General features: G+C 41.6%; 2 protein-coding genes across 2 annotated transcripts; one reads left to right on the top strand and one right to left on the bottom strand.

Annotated features, from left to right (window-relative positions):
• Nucleotides 1-18,102: 18,102 nt before the first annotated feature.
• LOC310939403 (NHL repeat-containing protein 3-like) lies at nt 18,103-20,572 on the bottom strand (the record flags this gene model as incomplete). The annotated part of the gene is made up of 3 exons (XM_083904146.1): nt 18,103-18,702; nt 18,814-19,016; nt 20,308-20,572. 3 exons carry the CDS (start codon nt 20,570-20,572, stop codon nt 18,103-18,105), a joined length of 1,068 nt encoding a protein of 355 aa, XP_083760272.1.
• A 723-nt stretch (nt 20,573-21,295) lies between these two features.
• On the top strand, nt 21,296-25,034 carry nrbf2b (nuclear receptor binding factor 2b). The gene is made up of 4 exons (XM_083903973.1): nt 21,296-21,462; nt 22,465-22,549; nt 23,177-23,217; nt 23,431-25,034. The coding sequence occupies exons 1-4, from the start codon at nt 21,370-21,372 to the stop codon at nt 24,130-24,132; spliced, it is 921 nt and encodes a 306-aa protein (XP_083760099.1). The 5' UTR covers nt 21,296-21,369; the 3' UTR covers nt 24,133-25,034.
• The last annotated feature ends 1,272 nt before the right edge of the window (nt 25,035-26,306 follow it).

Raw genomic sequence — 26,306 nt, 5'->3', positions numbered from 1 at the left:
CGGGTTGCCAGTTACGTCAGAAAACGAAACCTAAAAGACCTCGGTATTTTGAATTTGAATGTAGTAACCGTCTTTGGCCACATTCTTACATATGGCGCTTTTAAGTGTATTCTTGGTCTTCTATTATTAACATCCATCGTGTGGAGTCTAATTATATGGCAGATTTCAAAATATAAGAAGAAAAGACAAAGGATATGATGAAAATAAAGTCATTCCAACACAACATGAAGCTGCTGATGGAGTCCGAGCAGCTTCCTCCTGTCGTGTGTTTAAAGCTGGACAAAGACAGATCCAGGATCAGTCACTGCATTGATCCTCCATTAACTAAGACCACGACACATTAGCAACATTTATGGCCTCTGTTGTTCCTTGTCGCCCATCATTTTACCCGTATTGATTCTGTCTCGACATTAAAACGTCTCCGTTTCTGTCGTCACCAGAGAAAAACTATTTGTCCTTCACGTGTTTTTACATTTATTTTACTACGTCTATCTATGTCACATTATTTTCTTCATATATTTCATATATGTCTAATGTCGCTCTAAGACTCTGCTCAGCTTCTTTTGCTTTTCCATTAGCGTTAGTGCCTGGTGCTTTTTTTTTTTTAGTACGTGATCTGGTGATGTTCGAAGCGAGCTGAGCCGATACTAAAATGTGACGTCAAAAGACGGGCGGCCACCGATTGGTCGGAGAGCGTCATCACTGGAAGATTCACGAGCGCGACGTCCGACACAAGAATCAAACCGAGCAATGACGAACTGTAGATCAGTTAAAAAGACTTTAAAATCCTAAAAAAACATGCGTAAATCTCCCACATTTAGAAATGTCTTAAATCTAAATATTTAGTGTACCCGAAGTGAAAACCATAATTTACAAAATATCACACGACATTGAAGAAAACCTGAAAGTTAAAGTTGAAACTGTATTCTTCTTTAGGGACATGTTTGCTGACTGGCTTTTATGAATCATGTGACACACACTGTATAAGCCAATTTTTTTTTAAATTTAATTTATAAACAGATTTCTCTTGCAGTCAACCCCCCTCCCCCCCTACTGGTCATTCAAGAGAATGCCAGTTTTCAACACTTCCACATTGGCTTCACTTTTTGGACTCAAGAGACTTTAGGTGCTTCTCTAAGTCTTAAAAATGATATTTAAATGGCTGACAAGGAAGTTACACCACTAAACCCCTTTAAAGGACTGTTACTATACACATATATGTACATATATGTACATATACATATATATACATATATGAAAGACCAAGTCGCTACAGAGAATTTCAAAGGATGCATGTTGCGTGTCTTCCGTGTGCCCACTATCCATTTTGCGTGCATGTGAATATTTTTGGAATCTACCATAAATTTCCATCCATCCATCCATCTTCTACCACTTTATCCTCTACATGAAGGTCTCGGGGGTTGCTGGTGCCAATCCCAAATCTGGAGCGAAAGGTGGGGGTACAGCCTGAACAGGTCAAACACACACACACACACACACACACACACACACAGGGACGAACAACAATGTCCGCTACCTTAACACGGATCAAAAACTGTGAAACACGTGAAAACCACGATTCAACGATGAGATAATGGACGTTTTGGTTGATGCACAGCCGCACGGAACAGAAAAGCCAAAGTAGAAAATTGCACCATGAGCAGTGAACAGGCCTCTTCAGATCACACACACACACACACACACAGAATGTGGAGTATTGTGGAGTATAATGGTGCACAGGAAGGGTTTTATGTATTATGACCTAATGCGTCATAGATAAAGAGGCTCTCTCCACTTCTCATCCCACTTCGCCTCTCTTCCTTTATTTTCTCCTCTCATGTCACCTATTCTTCTCCACTCCTTTTTTTTTGCTTCCTCTCTTCACTTTGCATCTTCCACCTTTATTCATCCTCCCTTCCTGTTTCTCTCCCTTTGTCCTTTTTCACCTTTAATTCTGGCTTTACTCTCTCTCGCTCGCCTTATTTCAGTGTGTGTTCCATGCACTTGTGATCTTCTCTCTCTATTTCCTCCTATTTCATCCAAATCTGTTATTTTACTCAACTTTCCATTTTCTCATTTCTCGTTTTTTTTAGTACTTCAACATTACATTTTACACATAATCTTCTTTCTACTCTTCTTTTCATTGTTCTACTGCTCTTCCCTGTAGACTCACTATGTAAAGAGAGACACATCCACTGCCTCCCACCCACTCTCAATTTCGGACACCGCTGCACCGATGCGTGACCTTCAAAAGTTAACGTGTGAGACGTTGATACTCACGGACAGAAAAAGTCCAAAAAGTTCACTTTTAATAACCATTGCTGCATATGAGTGTAATATAGGCCGAACAACCCCCCCTGCACACACACACACACACACACACACTCATCTATGTGAGTGATTACATTACGTCTGCTCACTAATGACACTGGTGAGTCTCGTGTTTCCTCCTGGAAACAAAAAAAAAAAAACTGATAGGAAACCATACCTGGCCCAACACTTTAATGCTGTTAAAGCAGCGTAGGAGACGCTCATCCACTTCCCTGCTTTCATTTAGCTGGGAATGAGCTGTAGGAAGAAGGAGGAGGGGAAGGGGAAGAGGGGGGGGGGGGGGGGTAGACATCATTATCAGGTATTATAATCAGATAGCCAATGTGTGGCGGGTTCAGATAACGGAGGAGGAGGAGGAGGAGCGGGGAAGGGTGGGGTGGGGGGTCTTAATGTTGTGACAACGGTGTAGGAGTGAATTAGACAAGGCCCTAACCTCCACGCTGATAATAGCTGGCGTAATTGAATGCCATTCAGTTGTACAGACACATGGTTAAACAACAAGCGCGGTCAGAAGGAGAAGAAGAGGAGGAGGAGGAGAAAAGAGATGAGATGAAGATGCGCGACGTTCTACCAACATGTGGAGCCTGTTTTAAATACATAACAGAATCATAACATTCGCCAACAGCTGTTTTCAAAGAGAAGATTTTTGATTCTGTGTGTTGGAGGCCAGCAAAATCAGAAATGCTGCATCAATCACAGGATTCAATTTATAATGAATCAATCATTAAATATCTATCTGCTGTTGAACCTCTCCACACTCTTTGAAATAAGGGTTACAAAAGGGTCCTTCTACAAGGGCTGAGGTTCTACCTGGAACCATTCTGAAAAACCCTTTCTTCTTTAAAGGGTTTTTCAAGGGTTCCTGGTAACACTAATGGTTTCAGTAAGAACCATTTTGATCCAGAGAACCCTTTAAAACCCGTTCCCTCAATAAAGGGTTTTAAAATGGTTCTTGGTGGAAACCTCCAAAAGGGTTCCAGGTGGAACCTTTATAAAAAGGTTCTACCTGGAGCCAAAAAGGGTTTTTCTATGAGCAAAAGCCGAAGAACCTTATATGGTTCTACTTTGCACTTTTAATTTCCAAGAGTGTGCACTCCTAGAATTAAAAGTGTTAAGTAGAACCATATAAGGTTCCACCTGGAACCCCTTTTGGAGGGTTCTACCAAGAACCCTTTTAAAAACCCTTTATTCAGGAAAGGGCATTTAAAGGGTTCTCTGGATCAAAATGGTTCTTACATTAGTGTTACCAAGAACCCCTTTCTTCGGGAAAGGGTTTTTCCAGAAGCAAATGGTTCCAGGTAGAACCTCAGCCTTTGTAGAAGAACCCTTTTGGAACCCTTATTTCTACGAGTGTATGAGGACTATAGCTCCCCAAACGTTAGCAATGTTTGTGAAGGTACATCCCACATGGATGAAGCATACGACTCTCCAAACATGATAATAGTCAAAGGTTGCATTGATAAAACCCATGCATGAGGTTTACCACGTCCTTATTCATAATAAATGGGTAATAAACCAATAGTCAACCAAGCTTATTGCACCAAAAGAGAAGATTGCTGAACGTCCTTGAAGACACCATTACTGAAAACTACAATATAAAACTACAGGTTTGTCAGGTGAATTTTGCAGACGTGTGGTTTAGCCCGTTCTCTACCACTAAACTCCCTTTTGACTTCAATTACGTCAAAAAAGTTCTTCTTGAAACGTGAACCCGCAGCTCACCTGCACACGTTATTGGCTCTTTCTAAAGCGGCAATTAAGCAACCTGAACTTTTTTTTTTTTTTTCTCTCTCTCCCCGTCTTCTGTAAATCTTATCCGAAATGCCAAATCAAGGAAAACAAATCACCCTGCACCTGCGTCTTGTCATTAAGGAACCGTGATTATACCATTTATTGGATTTCAGTGCCACTGGAGGACGGCTGAAAAACCACAACACTGGCATTAAGCAGAACTTGAGCCGGCTGTCTTTGCACTATTTAGCGGGGTTTTAATTGGCGGGGAACAGGAGAGAGACACGCGGCAAAAACATCATTACAGGCTTAAACTACCACAACAGGGTATTGCTAAGATTTAATTACACCAGGCTATTGTTCAATTTGCCTCTCAATGTCTCAATTAAGTAAAAAAGGGAATACGAGGGTTCAGGTTTCAGGCTCATCTGCGCACGAGAGGAGAGTTTCCCCTCAGTGAAGTTCATATAACATCGCGGCGGAGATCAAATGGATTTGTCACTGTTTGACTAATGACAGGGAAGAGAAATAAACCCTATTAGAAAATCATCAAGAATCCCTCCGTCACTGCAGAGCGTCTCTGTGTGTGTTGTGTTTCTGCTGTAGAGAGGCCTCGGAGCTGATGCTGATGTGTTTACCCTTATATTGAATTGTGCAGATGATGCGATCCGAGGATGATGGTCTCCAAAAATAGAAGAAAACATCCCATCCTCTCTTCAGAATAAAGAAATGTAGGGGGGAAAAAAAATAATCCTGGAACCATTTCCCTTATTAGTTTTGTCGTCATTCAATATCCATCTCGATTTTTTTCTGCCTCCCCACAAAATAACGTTCTGTCATCTGCATCCAAAGAAACAATAGCGCCGTAATTTCACCGAGGGAATGAAATTGAAACTCTCAACTGCGGCGATGAAGAAAGTGAAATGATGGAAAAGACGTTAAATGGTGGGTGGAAAAGATTGAAAGTGGAAGACTCTGCGTCCTCAGCCGTCCAGTTTACTTAACAAATGCGAGCATTTTTAATGTAAAACAATATGTAAAAGAAGCCTCTTGCACGTTGATTCTTCAACATCTTAATTGTGTTGGTCCTTTACATCTATGAACATCTGGTCATGTGACGCAGCATTGATCAGCTCCAGTTTCCAACATTTACACAAGATCCTTGAATGCAACTCCTATCTTTGCTTGTTGGCCTGACATTCTCTTAATGCTCTGTGGTCACCAAATGGGTCAGATCAATACATGCAGCACATAAATCATTGCTACGAGTATCATGCAAATGGTGGGTTAGAGAAATAAAAATATAAATATAAATGAATGCTTCCCTTGCTTTTATTTAAATAAATATCAGTATATAGAGGATTTTTTTTGATGGCGTGTAAGTTTAATATAAAATTGAAGGAGCGTCATGATTTCTTTGTTCCTCCGTCCTGAAGTATTCATAGTCAGGTCTGAGGTGCGTCTCTGTCTTACTTTGTCTTACTGCTGTGGACGTTATGAGCTGCCGGATCAATGCTCAGCAGGTCACAACGATCAATAACTCAGGGATTTATAGCCGAGCTTTTGGTGATCTTTATTTTACCCTGAGCAGGAGCCTCTCTTTTAACCCTCGGCCTGATCTGTAATCACTCGTTCTTTCATTCAGAATTTCTGGCCATGCTATTATTAACTAACAAATAATTCCATCGTGAAACTACTAATTTGTATCAGTTTGGATACAAATTAAACCTAAGCACATGATTATTGAGCTTTAAATAAGGTTTTCTGTGTAAGTAACCAAAAACTGGCTGAATCTCTTCATGACCCTGGTGATAGAAATGTGAAATTTTCATGAGGGGTTCTATCAACTCTCAGCCATACTCTGGTAGGATATAAATTAGCCTTTTGGACCAACTCAGAATCAGCAATGAACATTGTCCCATTCATACGAAAGAAATAAGACGACAAAAGGTGACTCACAGAACCCAAAAGCATGACAGAAGCTGAAATCTGGAGCATTCAGGTTGTCAAAAATACCAGAAAGTCAGTCCAAACAAGGAAAAATAAAAAATCCAGTAAACAGCAGTAATCCAAGGGTCAAAACATGAAACAGATCAGATCAGGTAGGCTATCGGACTAAGAATGTGGGAGAGTTTACCAAAAAAAACACAAGACAATCTGGCAGAAGTAAGGTGATAGAGAGCTGATATATAGAGGAACAACAGGTGAGGGGAATTAGTCGATTACATAGGAGGGCTAGATCTGAAATGACAGTAGAGTTAGTTTAATCAAGCTAAGATCATAGTCCGATTAAGACCGATTGGACACGGCTTCGCCACTTCCACTTCCGGGTCAAAGACCGGGAAGGAAATGTTGGTGCATGTGCAGAACGCCAAGTTCAACTCCAGTCTGACTAATCGTATACATGAAAGAGTAATCACACTATGAATCGCATCATCCAGGTATGTTAGTCAGACTAAAGGCCACATTTATACTTCTCCGACTGCGTAATGCGTTATCCGACTGCGTAACCACGGAGACCCCTTGAGCCTTCATACTTCTCCGTCGTGGTGACGGATATGCACTGCAATTTCCTGCCCGATCAGTAGGGGTCGCCACGCAAGGTTGTTGTGCTTTTGGCTACAGTGAGCAATGGCGTCCGAGAGAGAAAGACTGTTGTTGTTGTTGTTGCAGCTGAATAACATTGAAACGGTGGCTGTTTCTCACTTTTCTGTGTCACGGAACGCAGTTTTTAAGATAATTTGAGGCGAGAAATTGGCCATTTAGAGTCTAAACATGTGCTGTGTGTGTTAAGATATGACGTATTTTTAGTTTGGCAGCGACGTTGTTGGCGGTGATCAGCTCCGCCTCTGTGGACGCTCGGTGCGCACTGTGAGCCCGGCACAGAGCAGCGTTAGCTCGGCCTGTCCTGAGGACCAATCGCAGCCCTTGCCGTCTCCGTTGTCCCTTGACGGAGTGACGGAGGCTCTCCGTCGACGCAGAGGGCTCTGCGTAAGCTACGTAGAGCACTTTGCGCAGGAGTATATTGGGCTTAAGACTAGCTTGATTTTAGTCAGACTAACATGTTTACATGAAGTTAAGAAAACCAAATTATTGCCTTAGTCCAACTAAAATCGGACGCTTAACATGCATGTGAGTGATGAGGCGTGGAAATAATCAGAGAAAAACGAAGTTGCAGTTTCCAGGATTATGTTAAGCTACAGGCTAACACGCCCGACGCACCGAAGAGAAACCCAAGCCAAAGGTTGTCAAAAAAGGTCAGCTCAGCACATACTTTGTTGTCATATGACTTTTCATGCGCGTTGCACCTCCTCGATTCCTTTCACCCGCGCTCGCTCCTTCCTTCCTTCCTCAGCTGTCTAAAAAAAAACACAGACTGGGCCATTATGGCTGAAGTGTTGTCACCGCTGTCTTGTCCCGTCCAGAGAACAAAGGCGCCCGGAGACTGATCACCTCGGTGTGTCTGTGACGACACGGAGCACAACACCACCACCACTCTCAGCGCTGGGACTGTTTGCGTTTCATTCAACATTCACGCGTTACATGCCCATGTCAAAATTGATTATAAACGGCCTTAAATGTGAGTATTTAGGAGTTTTATGTCATTGTATAATTGTGTATTATTATGCAAAATGTTACCAAAAAAAGAGAACTTTGTATTTTTAAGGACAAGTCAAGTCAAATGTTTTCATATAGCCGAGAATACATGATACTCAACAAATACTGAAAATATGTGCTTAAAATAGGTATTTAATATGTACTGTATTATAATAATAGGCAATAACAGCCAAAAACAGACAGATATAAGTGATATATGGTTTGTTATAAGGACTTGGTGCCACTGAAGCTTACCATGTGGGCACCACTTGTTGTTTGACGACAAGCGCTTAATAGTCGAGCGCAACGCTTCTCCTCCACCTCCGTACTTCCTCTGCACTTCCTCTCTGCCGACCCGCTGCAGCAGCAGCAACAAAACCACAGACGAGGTCGTTATGGCTGACGCGTCGTCGTCAGGCCCGTCTTGTCCCGTCCAGACAAAAACAAAGACAGAGGGCCCCGTTGATGAGACACTGGCAGTCCCCTGTCTGCCTCAGCAGGGACCCAGGATGCGGCAGAGAGCCGCCGCTATACATTCAGGCCCATTCACAGTGGCGGCATGTGATGGAGAGTCTGTTAATGTTCAACCACAGACAGGAACTGATACAGTGCTTCTGCCAAAGAGCAGCAGCAGCAGCAGCAGCAACACACACACACACACACACCCATGACACTCTACCATGTTTTTGTTGGTTGGCATAAAGATTAAGTTTGAGTATTGCTGCCATATAACATTCAATATCCTGCATGTGTCATAAAAACCACACTATTGTGATTCCAGATAATTAATAATCACACAGAGAGAGAGCGCGAGCAGAGCAGTGGCCACCAGGATGTCCTTCTGCAGCTGATAGTGGGCGTGTGGAAAACTGTGAAATCTATAATTACGCTCGGGGCTAAAAATACACAGGACAAATTTGTATTCGAAAGCAAAATAACTGAAATGGAAGGGACGGTTATCTTTGCTCGCAGCAGTGTAGCGGTTGGCGCTCGGCAAGAAGACTCAGGGTTCACGATCCGGTCGGAAAACAAGGGCCTTTCTGCATGGAGTTTGCATGTTCTCTCCGTGTGTGTGTGTGTGGATTTCTTCCCACAGTCCAAACACGTGCAGATTTGGAGATTAGCCAAATTGGACAGTACCATAAGAGTGGATGGTTGTTTGTCTCTATGTGTCCCTGTGATGGACTGGCGTCCCGTCAGCTGGGATCGGCACCAGCGCCTTCCCTTCCGCGACCCTCACGTGGAGGATAAAGCGCTAGAAGACGAGTGGACGGACATACGGACAGGACGGGAGTTCAATTCTGGCAGAAAACCAGAGTGGACATCTTGACCTGGAGAAACCATTATCATCGTGACAATGTCAAGTCCCTTCATGTTGCTGAGAGAGTGAATCACGCAGATCGGTTTCTAGCTACCGAGGCTAACATCAAATGACAAATAGAAGTAGAAAATATGGGCAAATCATGTCAGGTCACGTATGCGTGTGTAGAGGAGAGCGGATTTTTCACTTCTTTTAATTTCCAGCCGACTGAGCACACATCAGCAGCAGCAGCAGCAGCAGCATGTCCTCTCATGCAGCAAGCGCGGAAAACAATATCATTTGGTTGTACACGGAAACGTGTTTATTTACATAGAGAAAGGGGAAGCGAGACGGGGGTAAACGGAGACTCGTGGAAAACCGAGCGGCGACCGGTAGTTATGTCACAAAGTTCACAGTCGTCACTCACACTGGTGTGTCCTCTCATATAAACTCATATGAGCTGAGTTTTATCTCCTATTTTCCTCTAAATGATCATTTATACATCATTTATAAAAGTGACATCATGTTGTATTGAAGGAGACTTGAAACTAACAGTTAAGACCAATAACTCCCATGAAATGAGTGAGAAGTTGACTCAATTTCCGATAGATCTAATTATTCAGTATTTACTTACTTCCTGTTTAACTTCAACAGGCAAACCAGGAGACTATGTCCACTTTTTATACACAGTCTATGGTAAAGACTTGGTCTTCACTCTTAGAAATAAAAGTGCTAAGTAGAACCATATAAGGTTCTTCGGCTTGTCCTCATAGGAGAACCCTTTTTGGCTCCAGGTCGAACCTTTTTATAAAGATTCCACCTGGAACCCTTTTGGAGGGTTCCACCAAGAACCCTTTTAAAACTCAGCCCTTGTAGAAGTACCCTTGTGGAACCCTTATTTCTAAGAGTGTACCTGAGCCTAAACTTCGGTGAGAAAGTCCTGGTCCTGGAATGATCTTGATGATGTTAATATAAAATTAGCCTTTTATATAAATTGAACTTCACCAATAAATGTTGAAAGAAAACCACACACTGTACCTTTAAATGGTGTAGTTAGTGCTAACTGCAGCTGCTTTAATTAACTGATAAATGAACGCCTAATTACACGCTTTGTTTCTGTACCAATTTGTTAGCGTGTGACGCTGCGAACTGACCCAAGTCAACGTTATAGAGATTTTAAAAAAATAAAATTAAAATAAACTTGCAGCACTACACCGTCCCAGTGACGTCCCAGTGTAAAGTCATCTGTCTCTGCTGCGACACTCACTCACTACAAACCAGGCCTCCTCACAGTGAGCAGCTCCTCGTGTCCTGTTGCCCCCCGCTGCTTCCTCTGTTTTCTCAGAGTTGGGGGCCATCAATCCACCCTGCTGACACACACACACACACACACACAGCTTCACACTATAATATACTTTCACTACTACTGGACGGTAGGGAGGGGATTTTCATGGTTATCAGAGAATGAATCAACTAATGCTGTCGTTCCGCCGCCATAAAATCCTAAATAATCCACTTTCTGCAGGACAGAATGATCTGTAAAGAATAACAGTATAATCCCAAAGCATTGTGGCTATTTTGCTGCTATGGTTATCACAATGGGCAGGATGCCTGTCCATACGAGAGGGTTAGGGGCAAACAAACTGCACTATGTGGTCTATATAGTTTCTTATTATGCAGTTGATTTGTGGAGAAATACGTGTCTTCTATTATCATTTACAGTAGATTTAAAGGGTTCGGTGTGTCAGAATTTGTCAAACCTAATCGTGAGACTGCAGAATAAAGTTATGATGGTCAAAAAAAAAGAGGATGTTTGCATTTCTGGTATTAGCTTGACCGTTTAGGACGCTGCACTCTCTCTATAACTCGATAACACTCTACTAAAGGCATTTTCTACGTCTGCAAAGCAATTGTACACTTACAAAAACTTTCTTATGTGTAGTATATTCCATTTCTGGCCATAAACACCTCTCCTAAATGTTCCACACTGCACCTTTAGTACCCTGCTTAGACCCCTGCTGTGTTTCTTTTCTCCTTCTCCCCCTGAGAATCTATTGTTCACCAGCTCTTTACACAGTAACTCCCTATCATCTCATCTGTGTTTCTGGGAGTTTATGGTTTTTGAGTTGGTCCACGGATGTTTCAAAAACCTGAACACAAATATTTTCCGCTCCTTTCTTGGGTTTAGCCCGACACGGCAGAGCCGAGGGTCACCGCGGTTCTCCCGGACACAGTTTACACCAGATGACACGCCTATTGATGTTTATACTGTTTTTACTGAACTTTCTCTGAGCTGTCTGATCTCTGAAGAGAAAGGGGAGTTGTCGGTGTGTGTGTGTGTGTGTGTGTGTGTGTGTGTGTGTGTGTGTGTGTGTGTGTGTGTGTGTGTGTGTGTGTGTGTCGTCACACAGACGCATCATCGTATCGTCCATCCCTGAGCGCCTTTGTCTCCTCGACAGGACGAGACAGGAATGACGACACGGCAGCAGCAGCAGGAAGTCAGTGAGTGGCCCGAGCGACGGAGAGCACAGAGGAGGAGGAGGAGGAGGAGGAGGAGGTCCTCTGATGGGAAAAATGTCTTGATCAAGTCTGGAATAATCTGATTATTAATGCACCAAAGTACAAATGCTGGTAAACTTACTGGTGCCACACAAACGCAAAAACTTTACTTTCTAATTGCATGAAAAGCCTTTAAAATTTCAAAGACTGATGATATTCTGCGTCAATAAAGTCATGTCAACACACAACCAAGGTTGACCGAAGTGCTTTAAAGGCACAGCAACATAAAAGGTATGAAACATGAAATCAATTCCAAAAAATAGAAGTAAAACAGAAGTAGAAGTTTCCGGGTTGACTGTTTTTATCTTAAAAAGCGGATTTAAAACCTAGACTTGACTTGTATCAGTGAAAACTTCAATCTTCTAACATGGTGGCCCACATTTATAAGCTATACTGACATAATTCACAATATAAATAAATGAAAACTGAATATCAGCTTCAAATTACTTTTTAAATCAATAAGGCAGCCATTTCCAAGAGATATAATTGTTAAAGGCGCCATATGTAAGAATGTGGCCAAAAAACAGTTACTACATTCAAATTCAAAATACCGAGGTCTTTTAGGTTTCGTTTTCAGACGTAACTGGCAACCCGTGGTTGCTCGGCAGCTGAGACTCTGATTGCAGTGATTGGTAGATGGCGGTAGGTGGCGCCACATGCCAAAACATGATTTCAAAACCTAAACATGATTTGCAGTCTGCAAAATATTTTTTTTATGCAAATATTTTGTCTGTACTGTTGTTGTTGTTGGGTTCAGTTTGTTATATGAACATTATTCCTGATTCTCTGTGACATATTAGGAGGATTTTATGGCACAGTTTCTTTAGATTTATTACATAATGCACCTTTAAATACACTCCAACTAATCTTCATACTTGTGTTATTTAATGTTTTTTTAGGATAAAAGCTGGAAAAACGTGAGCACATTTAGTTTATTTGGTGACAAAAGTATCTGTGGATGCTGAATCGCTCTGCGAATGACTGCTGTAGGTTATATCACAGTTATCTGTGCCAAATCTCAAGTGGTGCGAAGAAAAACTATTTATCAGCATGCCTATTATTTAGTTATAAGCCATAACAGAAAGTACATTTCCCTTAAGTCTGTACATGGTTTGTTAAAAAACTGTTTACTGGGCCTTTTTTTTAATAAAAAAAAAAAAACACACACACGATGTGTCATCTGTTTGACATTTAAGAAGAACCACAGCTCTAGTCATAACATCTGAGGTCTGTCTCTAAAACTCCCACTAACCTTCTTCAAAAATTAAATTCAATCTATTTATTTGATGGACTATAGACACTGCGTTGTTTTAGGCATCTGTGAATTTAAGAGTCTCAGTTAAAAATACATGATGAAGTTCAGTTAAATCTTTCTCTTTTGTGTGTTAAATAGTCGGTTCTAGCATTTTAAAATCACATACAGAACCAGGTAATACTAAACATCAGCACTCTTCTGTTTTTTTTTAAAAGCCATCCTTAATGTGATGCATTTAACAAATGAATGCACCTAACAAGGAAGTGCCCTTTGTGAGGCCCTGGAATCCCTCCTGGGTGTGTGTGTGGCGTGAGGCGTGTGGGAGTGTTGTGTGGGCTTTCCCCATGCAGAGGGGACTCTAAAGTTCCAGCCCACACACTCAGGATCCCGCCTCTATCCCGGGGGCCTTGCCCATCCAGCTGCAGTCTGTCAGCAAAAAACAGCACAGCGAGGCAGAAAGCATAGAGGAAGAGGACAACAAGGAGACTGCGGCAGAACAAAAGCCCGAGACCACGGAGGAAGAAAGAGAAAATGTGTGATGGGGATGCAGAAAGTTTGAGTCGGTGTGTGTGTGTGTGTGATCGTCCTGGCGCATAGAACTCCTACACTCGCATTCCTCTGCATTATATGGAAGTCGACGGGATTGACAGTGTGGACGCGCACATCCTGGACAGCTGCACTGTGAGCAGGAAACACACAGTACCTGCAGCAGGAGGGTGAGCGTGTAGGAGGTGATGCTCTTTACTCTGAAGAAGAGCTCAGAAAGAGCGACTCGTGACCGACTGTTCATCCATCATCTGTCTAAATCACTGTGTAAATCAAAATAATAATCATTAAGGCAAATGAAAACCCCCCGTATGAAGACATTGTTCTGTATACAGTACTAACTACACTACTGTTCAAAAGTTTGGGGTCACTTAGAAATGTCCTTATTTTTGAAGGAAAAGCACTTTTTTTCAATGAATATAACATTAAATGAATCAGAAATGCACTCTATACATAAGGTACGCACCAAGAATTTTTTTTTTTTTTTTTAATTAGACCTTACAGTATTTCAGATACAGACCTCTACCAAACAGTTGAGACGTCTGTTCATAATAAACCTGGTTTGCATAATTCATCAAGTACAACACTCAGAACAAGTGACATTAAGTGTTAGTGAGTTCAGCTTGATGCATTTTTCAATGAGATATAGTGACTTAAAGTGTGGTCGACCAAACGGTTGAGTAGCACCTTAAAGGGTTAATGTGTTAAACGACTATTCTAGCTGCAAATGTCTGTTTTAATGAAATATGTACATAGGTGAATAGAGGCCCATTTCCAGCAGCCATCTCTCCAGTGTTCTTATGGTACATTGTGTTTGCTAATGGTGTTAGAAGGCTATTGGATGATTAGAAAACCCTTTAAAACCCTTGTGCAATGATGTTAGCACAGCTGAAAACAGTTTTGCTGCTTCTTAATTTTGAATAAAAATCATTATTTCAAATCTTGTCAAAGTCATTTTGCAACTCTTTTGATGAATAAAAGTGAGACTTGGTTGGGTGACCCCAAACTTATGTTGGCAAAACCACATTTCACACACACAGGAGCATCACTCACTGGGGCACCAATCAGAGAACGAGACGCACTTCTGAAGCTCGCTGTCCTGCTGTGTGAGGCCCTGTTTCCTGTTGTAGTTGATGGTCAGTTTACACTTTTGCCCCCGTTTCCCAGTATAAATTCTTGGAAAAGGGGAAATGGATTAGAATTGGTTTCCAGGGAATCCTTGTTCCTGGAGGAACTACAGTATATTAACCCTTTGAACACCAGAGGCTGCTTTTTTCCAACATATCCTTTTTTTCCCAGCACAACCATGACGATCATTATTTAAACACACCTGAGCAAAAAGTACTCAAATCCTTAAAAATCAGATTGAATTTGTGAAATTTGGCAACCCGTCACAGTTCAAAGCTCAATTGGCTAATTTTTCTGAACCAAAGAAACCGTCTGTTTTGTGACCTCTGTATCGCTAATCCTAGTTTTTTTTTTTTGTTTTTTTTTTAAATATGCAATATAAAATAAATCTCAACTTTGACTCAACAACACATACTACTTAAAGCCACACACCTGCAGGATGTCCATAAAAAGAGCTGTGTATCCCATGGCAATATACCAAGGGTACGTCTAAGGGTTAAGACATAAAATTATATTTCATCAAATACTGTAATCAATTACAGCTATTGTACAGTCAATATATTCACATTTACATTTTATTTTTTGTGTATTAAGTGTAACTTGTAAACCCTCACACTACCTGGCAACCCACGAACGCCTGGGAATAAGAGAGGGTACGATGATCCACCAATATTTTGAATTTGAATAAAGTGTCTATTTAAAAAAAAATAAGATTTAAAAAAAAAGAAACAGTGGTGTCTGAGTGGAACACGAGACATGGAACCTACAGAGGAACATTTGCATTGCTGCTTCAACCTCCAGGGATTTCTCTATAGTGACAGCTTTGGGCCACTGATTGAGAAGCAAATCCTCAGTGAAACTATAGTGCCAACGTGTGGACAACACTGGTGTAGCAGTCTCTTTGACAGCTGGAGCGGTGATGAGGGAAAGATTCAGACCCTGACTGTGACCCATTGACCAAAGTGACTGACATCTTCGTTGTTCTTCTTCTCCATTACCTTTAACCTCCACCCAGCAGAGGAGATAAACTAGTGGGAACTGAGCGCCATCTAGTGGGGGATACCATCTAGAAAATATATAAAGGTCATCAGTAAAGTGGATCTACAGTCACCCGAGTGGCAAACATGACATGAAGAAGATTCTGTTAAAAGGTCAAACACACACACAACTGTAACAACTCCAGTCAGTAAAACCATGTGGCAAACTAGTGCCACCAAGTGGACAACACTGGTGTAGCAGGGGTCATGCACAGCGGTTACACACAAACACAATGATACCATTTATTGGAGGACGTCTTGAAATGGATTTTCCAACAAAGCAAAAAATAATTAAGAGACAAAACAGACAAGGAAAATGTAATGGAAGAAAATCTTGTTCAGTCCATAAACCAGAATGTTTCAGTTTGAATGATTTCTTTGTGATATGGAGCAAAGAAACTCCACATTTAAGAAGCTGACAAATCAAAATGCTTGTTTTAATTATTGGGGCGAAAAGAAACAGATTATCCATAATAACAATATCATCATTTTGTGCAAAGAAATGCATGCAAATTCAATTGATCTGATTTAGGACACAGGAGCATAATATATAGATATAGATAACGAGACATAAAAGTGCATCATGGGAATAAATCACGTTATTATTATAATAATAATAATTAAGTCACCATAAAACATAATTCCTCATATAAGTGGTCTTGAGCGCGTCAGTTACAGCATAAAATCCTTCATGTACAGTTTTAGTGGACGGATGTGATTTAAAATCTAAAATAAATAGGTTTAAATTAAAGTAGTAAGAAACACGATTAAAAATTGTAAAATTGTGTTATCCACTGATTTATACACATACTTATGTGTATATACATTATATACTGTTACAATTTTGGAATCTTGAACATTTTTGAACTGACAAAACTAAACTGATCATCGTACACTCTACGATACTGTGTCTCAACCTAAATCACACACACAAAAAAATCATATTAGAACACAGTAAGACCATCATATACATAATACAGAACACAATACACAGTCAATGAAAATCAATGTGCAAAACACTTCTGTTCCAGCCTTTTACACACGCTTCACGTGCAGAATGTCTTAAAGATTTCCTTAACCCGGCGAAAGGATTCCCTGTGTTTTAGATCTCTGATACTGTGATCAGTCGTCAAACAGGGAAAAAAAAGAATCGAAAATGCACTTGACACATTCATTAACACTTTGTTTGTTTACATGATTGTTACATCCTTTAAAATGCCAAAACACTAAAAAAAAAAAATTAAAAGCACAAAAGGGCTTAAAGCTCTGGTCCGTTCCAGCAGTGCAAAGTCAAGAAAAGTAATAGAAATGGCAGATATATAACTCCACGAAACACTGAAGAATGAATTGCCCACATGATTATCTTTAAAAAATAGAAAAGCCAAAGTGGATTACCAGTGATTTATAAGAGCAGGCAACATAATCTCAGTGTATTAGACGTAGGGACCACTTTTGTGTTTCCGATACCAATATAAAGTCCACTGTTGTTGTTTATTTATCACAAAATTACACCCACCTGTTCCATTTTTTTCCTATATTATCTTAAAAATGATTCCACGTAGCTCACTGATCACATGACATTAGTGAACTATTTGATGAACAAAAAAAATAATAAAAAAAAATAAAGCTCTTAAATTAAAAATGATGATGTCTTGATGACAAGTACATGTCCTGTATATGTATAGCAGTTAATTCATTATAATGAATACTATTTCACTACTCTATTCATTTTTAAAACAGTAAAAGCTCAATCATAGGACATTTTTGCTGTTTCCTGACACAGTTAAGGAGCTCCATCCAACATATGAATACGAGTTCATTTATTCCAGTCTGTGAAGTGCTGTGTTTTTCAAAAGGCAGGACTATGACACCTGAGGGTTTGCAGGGTCCCATGTCGGGTTAGGACTGGTTCTGAGACGACTAGCAAATCCCAAACCTACTAACTAAACACATCCATAAAAAGAAGAATCCTGCTCTCTCGGCGACAAACAAATGTTGTAAGACACTTAAAGATAAGTGTTGATGTGTTCAGGATCTCGCAAACCCTCATAGGATGAGGGATATAGAAGATAGATGAAGCATAATGTTGATTTAAATGTAAATTATTCAGACAGCATACATACATGTTGCTAACTACACTCTTAGAAATAAGGGTTCCAAAAGTGTTCTTCTACAAGGGCTGAGGTTCTACCTGGAACCATTTGCTTCTGAAAAACCTTTTCCCAAGGAAAGGGTTTTTCCAAGGGTTCTTGGTAACACTTTTGATCCAGAGAACCCTTTAAAACCCCTTTCCTGAATTAAAGGTGTTCTTGGTGGAACCCTCCAAAAGGGTTCTACCTAGAGCCAAAAAGGGTTCTCCTATGAGGACAAGCCGAAGAACCTTATGTGGTTCTACTTAGCACTTTTATTCCTAAGAGTGTAGTAGCGTAGCGGTCAATTGTTGAAGAATACAGTATATTTGAAGCGGGTTTTAGCATTTTTCTGGGTCACATGACCTGCAGATCACAAAATAATACTGGGGAACATTTTCAGTTCATGTTTAAATTATTATTCACCAGTCTTCAGTTTTCTAAATGACCAAACCATTCCAACTGTTCACTTAAAGCCAGGTATGAGCTCTAAAGGAAATTTCCAACCAGACTGAAAGGGGTGAATTTCTGAGCCTGCTGTGCTCCGATCTCAGCCACATACAGAGCCCCAGTCTTTACGTCCAGGTCCACCAGGTGGGGCTTCACTTCCTCAGCCAGCTGGATCACACTGACCACTCTGCACTGGCCAATCAAACCCACCGGAGGTGCATCCAACAGTGATATTTGATTGGTGTTGAGCTGGACAACGACAAAATACTTCTTGTCTGGAGTCAGGCGAACAGAGTAGGGCGCGTCCTCGGTGAAGCAGCTCCCCCAAGTTCCGAGCCACTCCCCAGTGACGGAGTTAAAGACCTGGATCCTTTTATTGCCTCGGTCGGCCACCCACACCCTCTGGGAGTTGTCCACAGTCACACTGTGGGGGATGTAGAACTGAGCCATGCCTTGGCCTTTCTCCCCGTGCATCCACAACACCTCCTGCTCCTTAGAAAGCTTGATGAGGCGGTTGTTCATGCCGCCGTCACCATCCACGATATACATTTCCCCAGAGCTGTGGATGAAAATCTCAGCTGGCTGGTCAAACTGCAGAGGGTTTAACCCAGAGCCTGGCTTCCCTGGTGTACCAAGCACCTGGCACATACAAGAAAATCATCAACAACAAGAAGAAGCAGACCGCATTTCTACAACCATAGGTTTCTCTTGTCAGCCACCAACTGAAATCCTACTATAAATAAAACTAACCTGAAGAAGCTTCCCAGATGGTGAGTACTGTTTAATGCAGTGGCCATATTGGCCATTCCCCACATCTGTGATCCACACAGTGGGGTTTGATGAGGCTGTATCAGCTAAAAACATCCCATGAGGCATCTCCAGGGAGGATGTGTTCCAGGACATGAGGAATTCTCCATCAGTGGTGAACACCAGCACTTTGGGAACATTGTCGCCTGGGACAAAGCAAAGGCAAACACTGGGTGAAGCATTGAGCAAATATGTGATGTTCATTTGGGATGAACTTGCTCGGAGCCAAGAATAATCCAGACGACAGCGGAAGAAAACAAAGAACACTATTATTTTGTAAAAAATAACTATTAAAGTGGTCAAATTGCCTTCATTTGTAAGTTTCAGAGTAATCTATGTTTATATGCTGTGATACATGCCAATATAACCAAATATACATGGATCAGGTGATTCAAAAACAAATCTGTTACCCTAAATATCTGTTATTTAGGCTATAAAGCGAGACGTAGGGTAACGTCTCGCTTTATAGCCTTAGCAAAGGTTATAAAGTTAGACGTGAAAAAAACACAAGTTTTTTCCTCTCAAAACTCCTTTCACCACAACGATACACAAAACTTGTGTCTTGCAGAGCATCAAATCAATACTGATGCGATCATTATTTTAAACCCGTTCATGCATGTTCTGGCTTCTTGAAGCCATGTTAGATATACGTATTTCCCTTTATCCTTGTTTTGCTGACGTGTAGATCGGTCAAAACGACACAAAATCTCCATTTAGCAAGGAAATGTCAGAGGAATCTGATGTGACGGCACTGCCGAAAGCCAGCGATCGCGAGACGCATCACAACCCCCTCCATCATAATTTAATTCAGCGACTGGAGCCTGGGCTCCAGTACTGAGCTAATATTTATAGTTAACCGATTCTAATGATTCAGAACACCGAAAACTACTGCTTCGCTCGTCACTCGTTTGTTTATGTCGCCTATAAAACGACATCACTGTATTTTCATGCAGCTGTTCTGTGACGACTCCGCCCACATTGACGTGTAATTGTCTATAAAATTGTTATAAGTACACCTCTGCATAACATTGTATGCCTATTAACATTTAAGAAAACAAAATATAGATCAACTTAAAAACAAAGAATAACTTTATTTACATTGTTTTTTAGTCTGCAACAGAAAAGTGGAAGAAAACCATTTGTGGATGTGCAATTACACTTTATTCTAGTACGGCAAAATCGGCATGCACCTCGGACTGCACTATATAATGAACCAAATCGTACCACAATTTTACAGTGGAAAAGCGACATTAGCTTCTTTGCCTGGGGCCCCCCAGAGTCTAGGATCACCCTGAGGTGCCCCTTTTTTTCCCTTGAGCCCCTGCTCCCTGAAATGTTTTTGCATGCCACTGCGTAGTTGCATTTTTCATGTGTGTATAAATACGTAATGTCTGCTTTAAAGTGGATAAAGTTAGTGTTAGTGTTAGTGTTGTTTACCTCTCTGGGCCACATACACGACCCCAGCATACTGGTCCACGGCCACAGCAAACACGTCCCCCGTGAAGAGTTCCGGGTTCTTTGGCCAGCTCAGGTCCAGTTTGTACAGAGGTCTGCCCAGCAGCTGGTACTCGCGCCTCGGGCTCGAGGAGCTGCTGCTGCCGGGCTGTGTGCCAAAGGTACCGTACAGCACCATCATTAACAACACGAACGAGCCCATAGTGATGGCCATCAAACACGCATGCCCTCGCCTTTTCTTCAACATCTGTGCTTTGATGTCACTACTGCTAGCTACACTCGGTATGTGAGTGTAACAAATGCTAAGGAAGTAGAGCACGCCGGGAAAAGCGCGCGCTAAATGTAAGAAGATAAAAGATAAAAAAATCGAGATTGAGATCCTAAAATGATGTATGTTTTGAAACCTGCTCGACCACAAGAAACATTCAAGCCATTTCCTCTTCAGTCCAACATGAAAACAACACTACCTCCGGCTACAGTACCACAATAAAACCGGAAACTTCCATAAAATGCGAATACACCTTCGTTAATATTCTTGGACCTGTGATAACCTTTGATGTTATCCTTAAAGGATTAGTACCTTTGATGACTACATGCTATGATAGTATATTGCAAGTTAACTTGATGCCAAGTCAAGTAAAAAGTGATCTCGTAACTGCTGGAGCAACTCGCTTGAATAAACGGTACCAGATACTGGAGAGTGCGTCGTGCTTCGTGGATCCGTAAGATATAACACAAACTGTCCAGTTCATATGTTCAAATTCAACGTGTATGTACGTTCGTAAATCATATACACGGTGTTAATTGTGTTTTTGCTGCCACTGTCGCAAAGCTAAACACGCTGGAGACTGTTATTTTTTAAGGCAAACCATTTCCTGTTTCTGGTCGTTTCACGCAGCGTCACGTGACCGCGCCGAGACGTCGCTACGTCACGACGTTGTTGACGACAGAGCTTTGGAGCTGTGAAGGCGACTCTGCTTCCCTGATTGTAAAGTGTTTTCCCCCCGTCTAAGTAATTTCTCGTGATTTTTCAGCGCGGTGCGAATGACAGTCCGTGCGGGACAGAGGCAACGTTCATGTAGTGTAAGCCGTCGACGAACAGACTCCATGGAAGTGGTCGACAGCCCGCTCAACCTCGTAAGTTTCGATGTTGCAATAACAGGCTAACGTTGCTGTAGCCCGGGGATTGTATAGGGAAGCTACGTTAGCCTGCTGCCGGAGTAAGTTAGCGGCTAGCCGTGTTGTTGTTTTTGTTTGCTGACATAATGGACGTGATACACTTGGTGCAGCTGTGTTTTTGTCCTTAACAGAACCAGCTGTTAAATGTGTGAATAATGAGTTGTGTATGAGTATATATATATATGTAGTCAAATACTTGTTTTACTGTTCCACCACACAATGGCAACGAAACCTAATGCTACATCAGTAGAATAGAAGAGAAGTTTACTTAAATAGGGACAATACATAGAGTTCATAGCTATTGCTAATTGCCAACTCTTGTCCCTAGTTGGGCCTTTACATGAACAACATGATTACTTTACTAGCAGTACAATATACAGCACTACGTACTACATGGTCATAATCAGCACAATATGGTTTAAAACGTACTAAAACTACAATACACAGCACCATATACTACATGGTCATAATGTGCACAATATGGTTTCAAACATGCTAAAAGTACAAAACACAGCACTATAACCTACATGGTCATAATCAGCACAATATGGTTTAAAACGTATTAAAACAATACACAGCACCATATACTACGTGGTTGTAATCAGCACAATGTGGTTTAAAACGTACTAAAACTATAATACACAAGCACCATAAACTACATGGCTGTAATCAGCACAATGTGTTTTAAAACACAGCTGCTACACCAACTCTACAAACACACAGAAAGTTAACCGTGTGTGTGTGTGCACAGATTAAACATGCCAATTGTGGCTTTTGTCTCACAAAACAAATAATCCAGCTCAAATGCCTAGTTTCTAAATCCTGAGCTTTCTGCTCCCATTGTAACATTTTTACCTTGAGTATAATGAGCTCATCCCCTCCCCTCCCTCTGCTTTTGACATCTCTAATTCATGCTGTATCCTTCCCCCGCATTTCTTCTATGTGTCTGCCTCTCTTTAGGCCCATCAGCAGTGCAGAAAGGCAGACCGCCTGGTCGCGTCTGGAAAGTATGAAGAAGCCATTTCCTGCCATGTAAAGGCAGCAGGTACCACCACTGTTAATCTAATCATCAGGAAGTTCTTCTCTTTATTGATCAGCGGTGCTTATTTACAGCAAATCTTCTTGAACGTCTGACCTCAGGACAAAAACTTGACACCGAACAGCTCAACGTCTGTTATCAAACAGTACTTTACACTGTTGTGCAATTCATTTATTGGTTGCACTGTGTAATGTCAAATGTTTACACCTCATCCACTTTCACTTTCTTCTTCACTGCACGGCTCATGTTTTATTTGATGCCAGTATTTAACATTTTAAAATTCAGTTCTGAAAATGATGTTGGTTGTAAATGGTTAATTATAATCACGTCACGTATAAAACGAAATGAAGCTAGAATATCTGATGTGATGAAAGCTAAAGAACACAGCCTTCACTTCATCATCTGTGCCTGAAGTCAAGTTTTAAATATTTAATGATTACATTGTGTATTATTTCATAGCAGTCATTCACATTACCGCCATGCTACTGTGGAAAGTTGTAAAGTGCGGTTATTGTGTATACCCTTTCATAATAAAGTACTGGTATGAAACTGTGACGTGAAGGAGGATAAAAGCAAGTCATCAGCCCTGTGGAGTTAATATAGTTACGTTCTGTGTCTGTGTTTTTGCCCTAGATCTGCTGACAGATGCAATGAAGACAACAGAGTGTGAGCAGGTGAGTACTGAGTTTGTATTTGTTCCCTCTTCAGGACCTTTTCTGGCATAAACACTGACCTTGTCGGGACCAGTAGTCCACTCGTGGAGACCACAACCTGGCCCTAATGAGGCTGAAAGTGATTTCTGAGTTACTGGTTAAGTTTAAGACTCAGTTTTTACGACTGTGTGTGTCAACTTCTGCTTCTCTTCTGTCTCAACTTTTATCTTGCAGGCTCATCTGTCCATGGAGCTGCAGAGGGACAGTCACATCAAACAGCAGCGACTGATCCAAGAGCGCTGGAAGAGAGAAGCTCGCCGTGAGGCCACAAAGGCGCGGTCCGGCGCTCTGCAGCCCTCCAGCAGCAGCACGGACCTCCTTTCCCAAACCCAGGCTGCAGGCCAGCTCCGGGCCCACGGCTCCCAGGCTCTCTCAGGTGCAGTGTATGGAGGAGGCAGGGAGAGAGAGTACGACACTTTACTCTACCAGCTTCAGACTCGACAGACTGGAGCCAGCCAGCCTTTGACTCAACCTTCCCCCGGATCTAAGACCACTAAAGATGACAAAACCCGGCTGGAGGAACAACAGACCACCATCGAGGACCTGAGGCGCCATGTCGATCACCTGACGGACGAGAACCAGCGCCTGCTCGCCGAGAACGAGCGGCTGCGCTCGGAGAACACCCGGCTGTGCTCCGAGGCAGCAGACATCGTGGAGCGCTCGGAGCTCTGGGTGCTGCCGCATGCGGGCGGCGCTATGGGGACGGGGGGCGGACAGGAGAGGAAAAGCACGGGGAAGGGGAAGGAGTTCACAATCCCGCAGCTGCCCGTGCTGGAGATGCCTGCTCAGGAAGACCTGTGTCTGGATGACCTGCCTCCTCTGCAGCTGCCAGAGGACATCCAGAACGAACTGCAGGAGATTCTGGACAGGGATTAACCTCTGATAGGAAGGCTGTCACACACACTCACACATAAGTTACCAGGGTTCACTCAGTATGGCTTTTTTGAGTCCAGGTGCCATATGTCTGACATGGAAAAAAAAATGACCTCACAGGCTCTGTGTGATCCCATCATATGGTGTTAGAGAAGTCTGATCAGGCTCGTGAACTCATACACCTGTACCACTATTACAACACAGTCCAAGTCCACGGTGAAGGAGTCGCTCTCACCCAGCAACATTATGAGTTGTGTATGAACTGAGGTCAGTTTCAAATTGCATGTGAAAGCTCATTCTTGGCTAAAAAAAATAAAAAAAATGTAGTTTGACAAAATAAATCCTAATTCAGCATCTACAGCTCGACTTGTTTTCCAGAGCATTTAAGCACACACACATTATCTCAGCTGTGGTTCTTATCCTGTGATGACAACTGAGCAAAAGACGACGTGATGTGGTTAATATGGTTGAATACTCCCAGTGTGTGTGTGTTTTATTGTGAAATGTGTGGATTTGTTCCACACAGTGTCTGGGAGAAGCCATAAATGTTCTGAAGCTAAAAATCTGAGTGATTTGTATTCGTATTGGTCATCTATTTCCATAATGATTTGCACTTTTGTGTCAATGTCCGGACAGAAGTTCATCATTTTGTGTGTGTGTGTGTGTGTGTGTGTGCAGGCTATAGTCAGCCAATGATCCGATTAATACTACTCAATGAATTTAATAAATATTAAATAAGGTAATTATGTTGTCTTGATGTCACACGGATGGATTGTGTTTAAAAGCCTGTGTGATTTTTAGTTTTGTTTTTATGTTTGTAATAGAAGCTGGAAGTTGTGTTTTTTGGCTTCTACTGGAAAGAAAGGATACAAAAAAAATCAGTGAAGTTTTAAGTCGCCACTGAAATAATTTACAGTGAAAATGTGCCTTTTATTTAGAATTGTCTGACATAGCTAGCGTGTCCATTATTAGTAGTATTATTCGACTTTTTTGGTTTCAGAACACTGACCACAGTTGGTGCTCAGTCGTCGAGGAGACTCCCAGAATGCACCACGTTTTTGCTGTACGTTATAAATGAGAAGCATCTTACTTGGGAAGATGTTGGGAAATTTGCATTTAATTTTATAAACTTTTTTTTCTACTGTTTTCCTATTGTTTGGTGTAGTGTGTAATGGCCAGTAAGGTTTTTCTAAAAAAAAATGAATTGAATTCAAGTTTGTGAAGAACCGTGTGAGGTGGACCATGAGTTAAATTAAAGCTTAAAAACTAAAGACCTTTGAACTGAAAGTCCCCACAAAGCAAACACACGAAGAATCAGCTGCAACAGTCACTTTTATTGGCCTGGTTCATCAGGCATCCTTTTCATTTTATTGCATTTTCAATCCAGCAAAATCCACACACATTAAAACACATTTTTACCTACACCGATCACACGAGCCCTAAACAGCTCTGCGCGACTTCATGAAAGCTTTGGTTTTTTTTCGTTAGTCAGATGTTAGCATTAAACGGATGTTACGACTTGGGTCAAGTTTGGCTTGTTGTTGCGCTGCAATTTATTAAGACTACATAGATAGAGCTTTGGCTTCCCGAGCGTAAACCTAGGGCTGTCACGAGATGGAGGGAATAAAAAAAAAAAAACAGCCACATTGTTGATTGTTTTACCATAAATGGTGAATAATTAAAGGACCTCGCATTGAGGCCAAAGTTTGAGTGACAGCCCTGATGGAAACGGGATCTCATAAAAATGCTCCTCTACTCCTGACTGGCCATGAAGACTTCCCTTCGTACAGTGACTTCAATACAAGTGAGAAAAGGACCAGTCCTTATTCTCGTGACTTTTCAAGAAAATCATCCTGGATTTTGCTTTTTTTTTCTCCCCCATTAATGCATCACACATCCTTGTCCAATTCCACTTCCACAAACACATATAAATCGTTCTACTTTAGGACAGACATACTGACGAATCAGTGGCGCGCGAGAGAGACGTACGTTTCTGCCAGAGAAACGACATAAATGGACTCCTCTCCACCTTCCTCTGCCGCGTACCACCGAGTTCAGCACAAGAGGACAAAAACAAGTCAAACTTGTGTTATAAGAAGCTGCGAAGCATTAGCTTTCATCATCATCGTGGATGATTTGTTATCGCTCGACCTGTGCTACATTCTCTCCCACACACA

Source organism: Microchirus variegatus (genome assembly GCF_963457635.1).
Source record: "Microchirus variegatus genome assembly, chromosome: 17".
In the NCBI taxonomy this organism is placed as follows: Eukaryota; Metazoa; Chordata; class Actinopteri; order Pleuronectiformes; family Soleidae; genus Microchirus; species Microchirus variegatus.
Note: the sequence above shows the minus strand (reverse complement) of the source record. Positions and strands in the feature narration are given on the sequence as shown.

Bases quoted from the DNA above. Each gene is read 5' to 3' on its own strand.
- nrbf2b (XM_083903973.1), top strand. From the start codon at position 21,370: ATGACAGTCCGTGCGGGACAGAGGCAACGTTCATGTAGTGTAAGCCGT. The intron at 21,463-22,464 runs GTAAGTTTCGAT...GCCTCTCTTTAG, and splicing joins TCGACAGCCCGCTCAACCTC to GCCCATCAGCAGTGCAGAAA. The intron at 22,550-23,176 runs GTACCACCACTG...TTTTTGCCCTAG, and splicing joins CTGCCATGTAAAGGCAGCAG to ATCTGCTGACAGATGCAATG.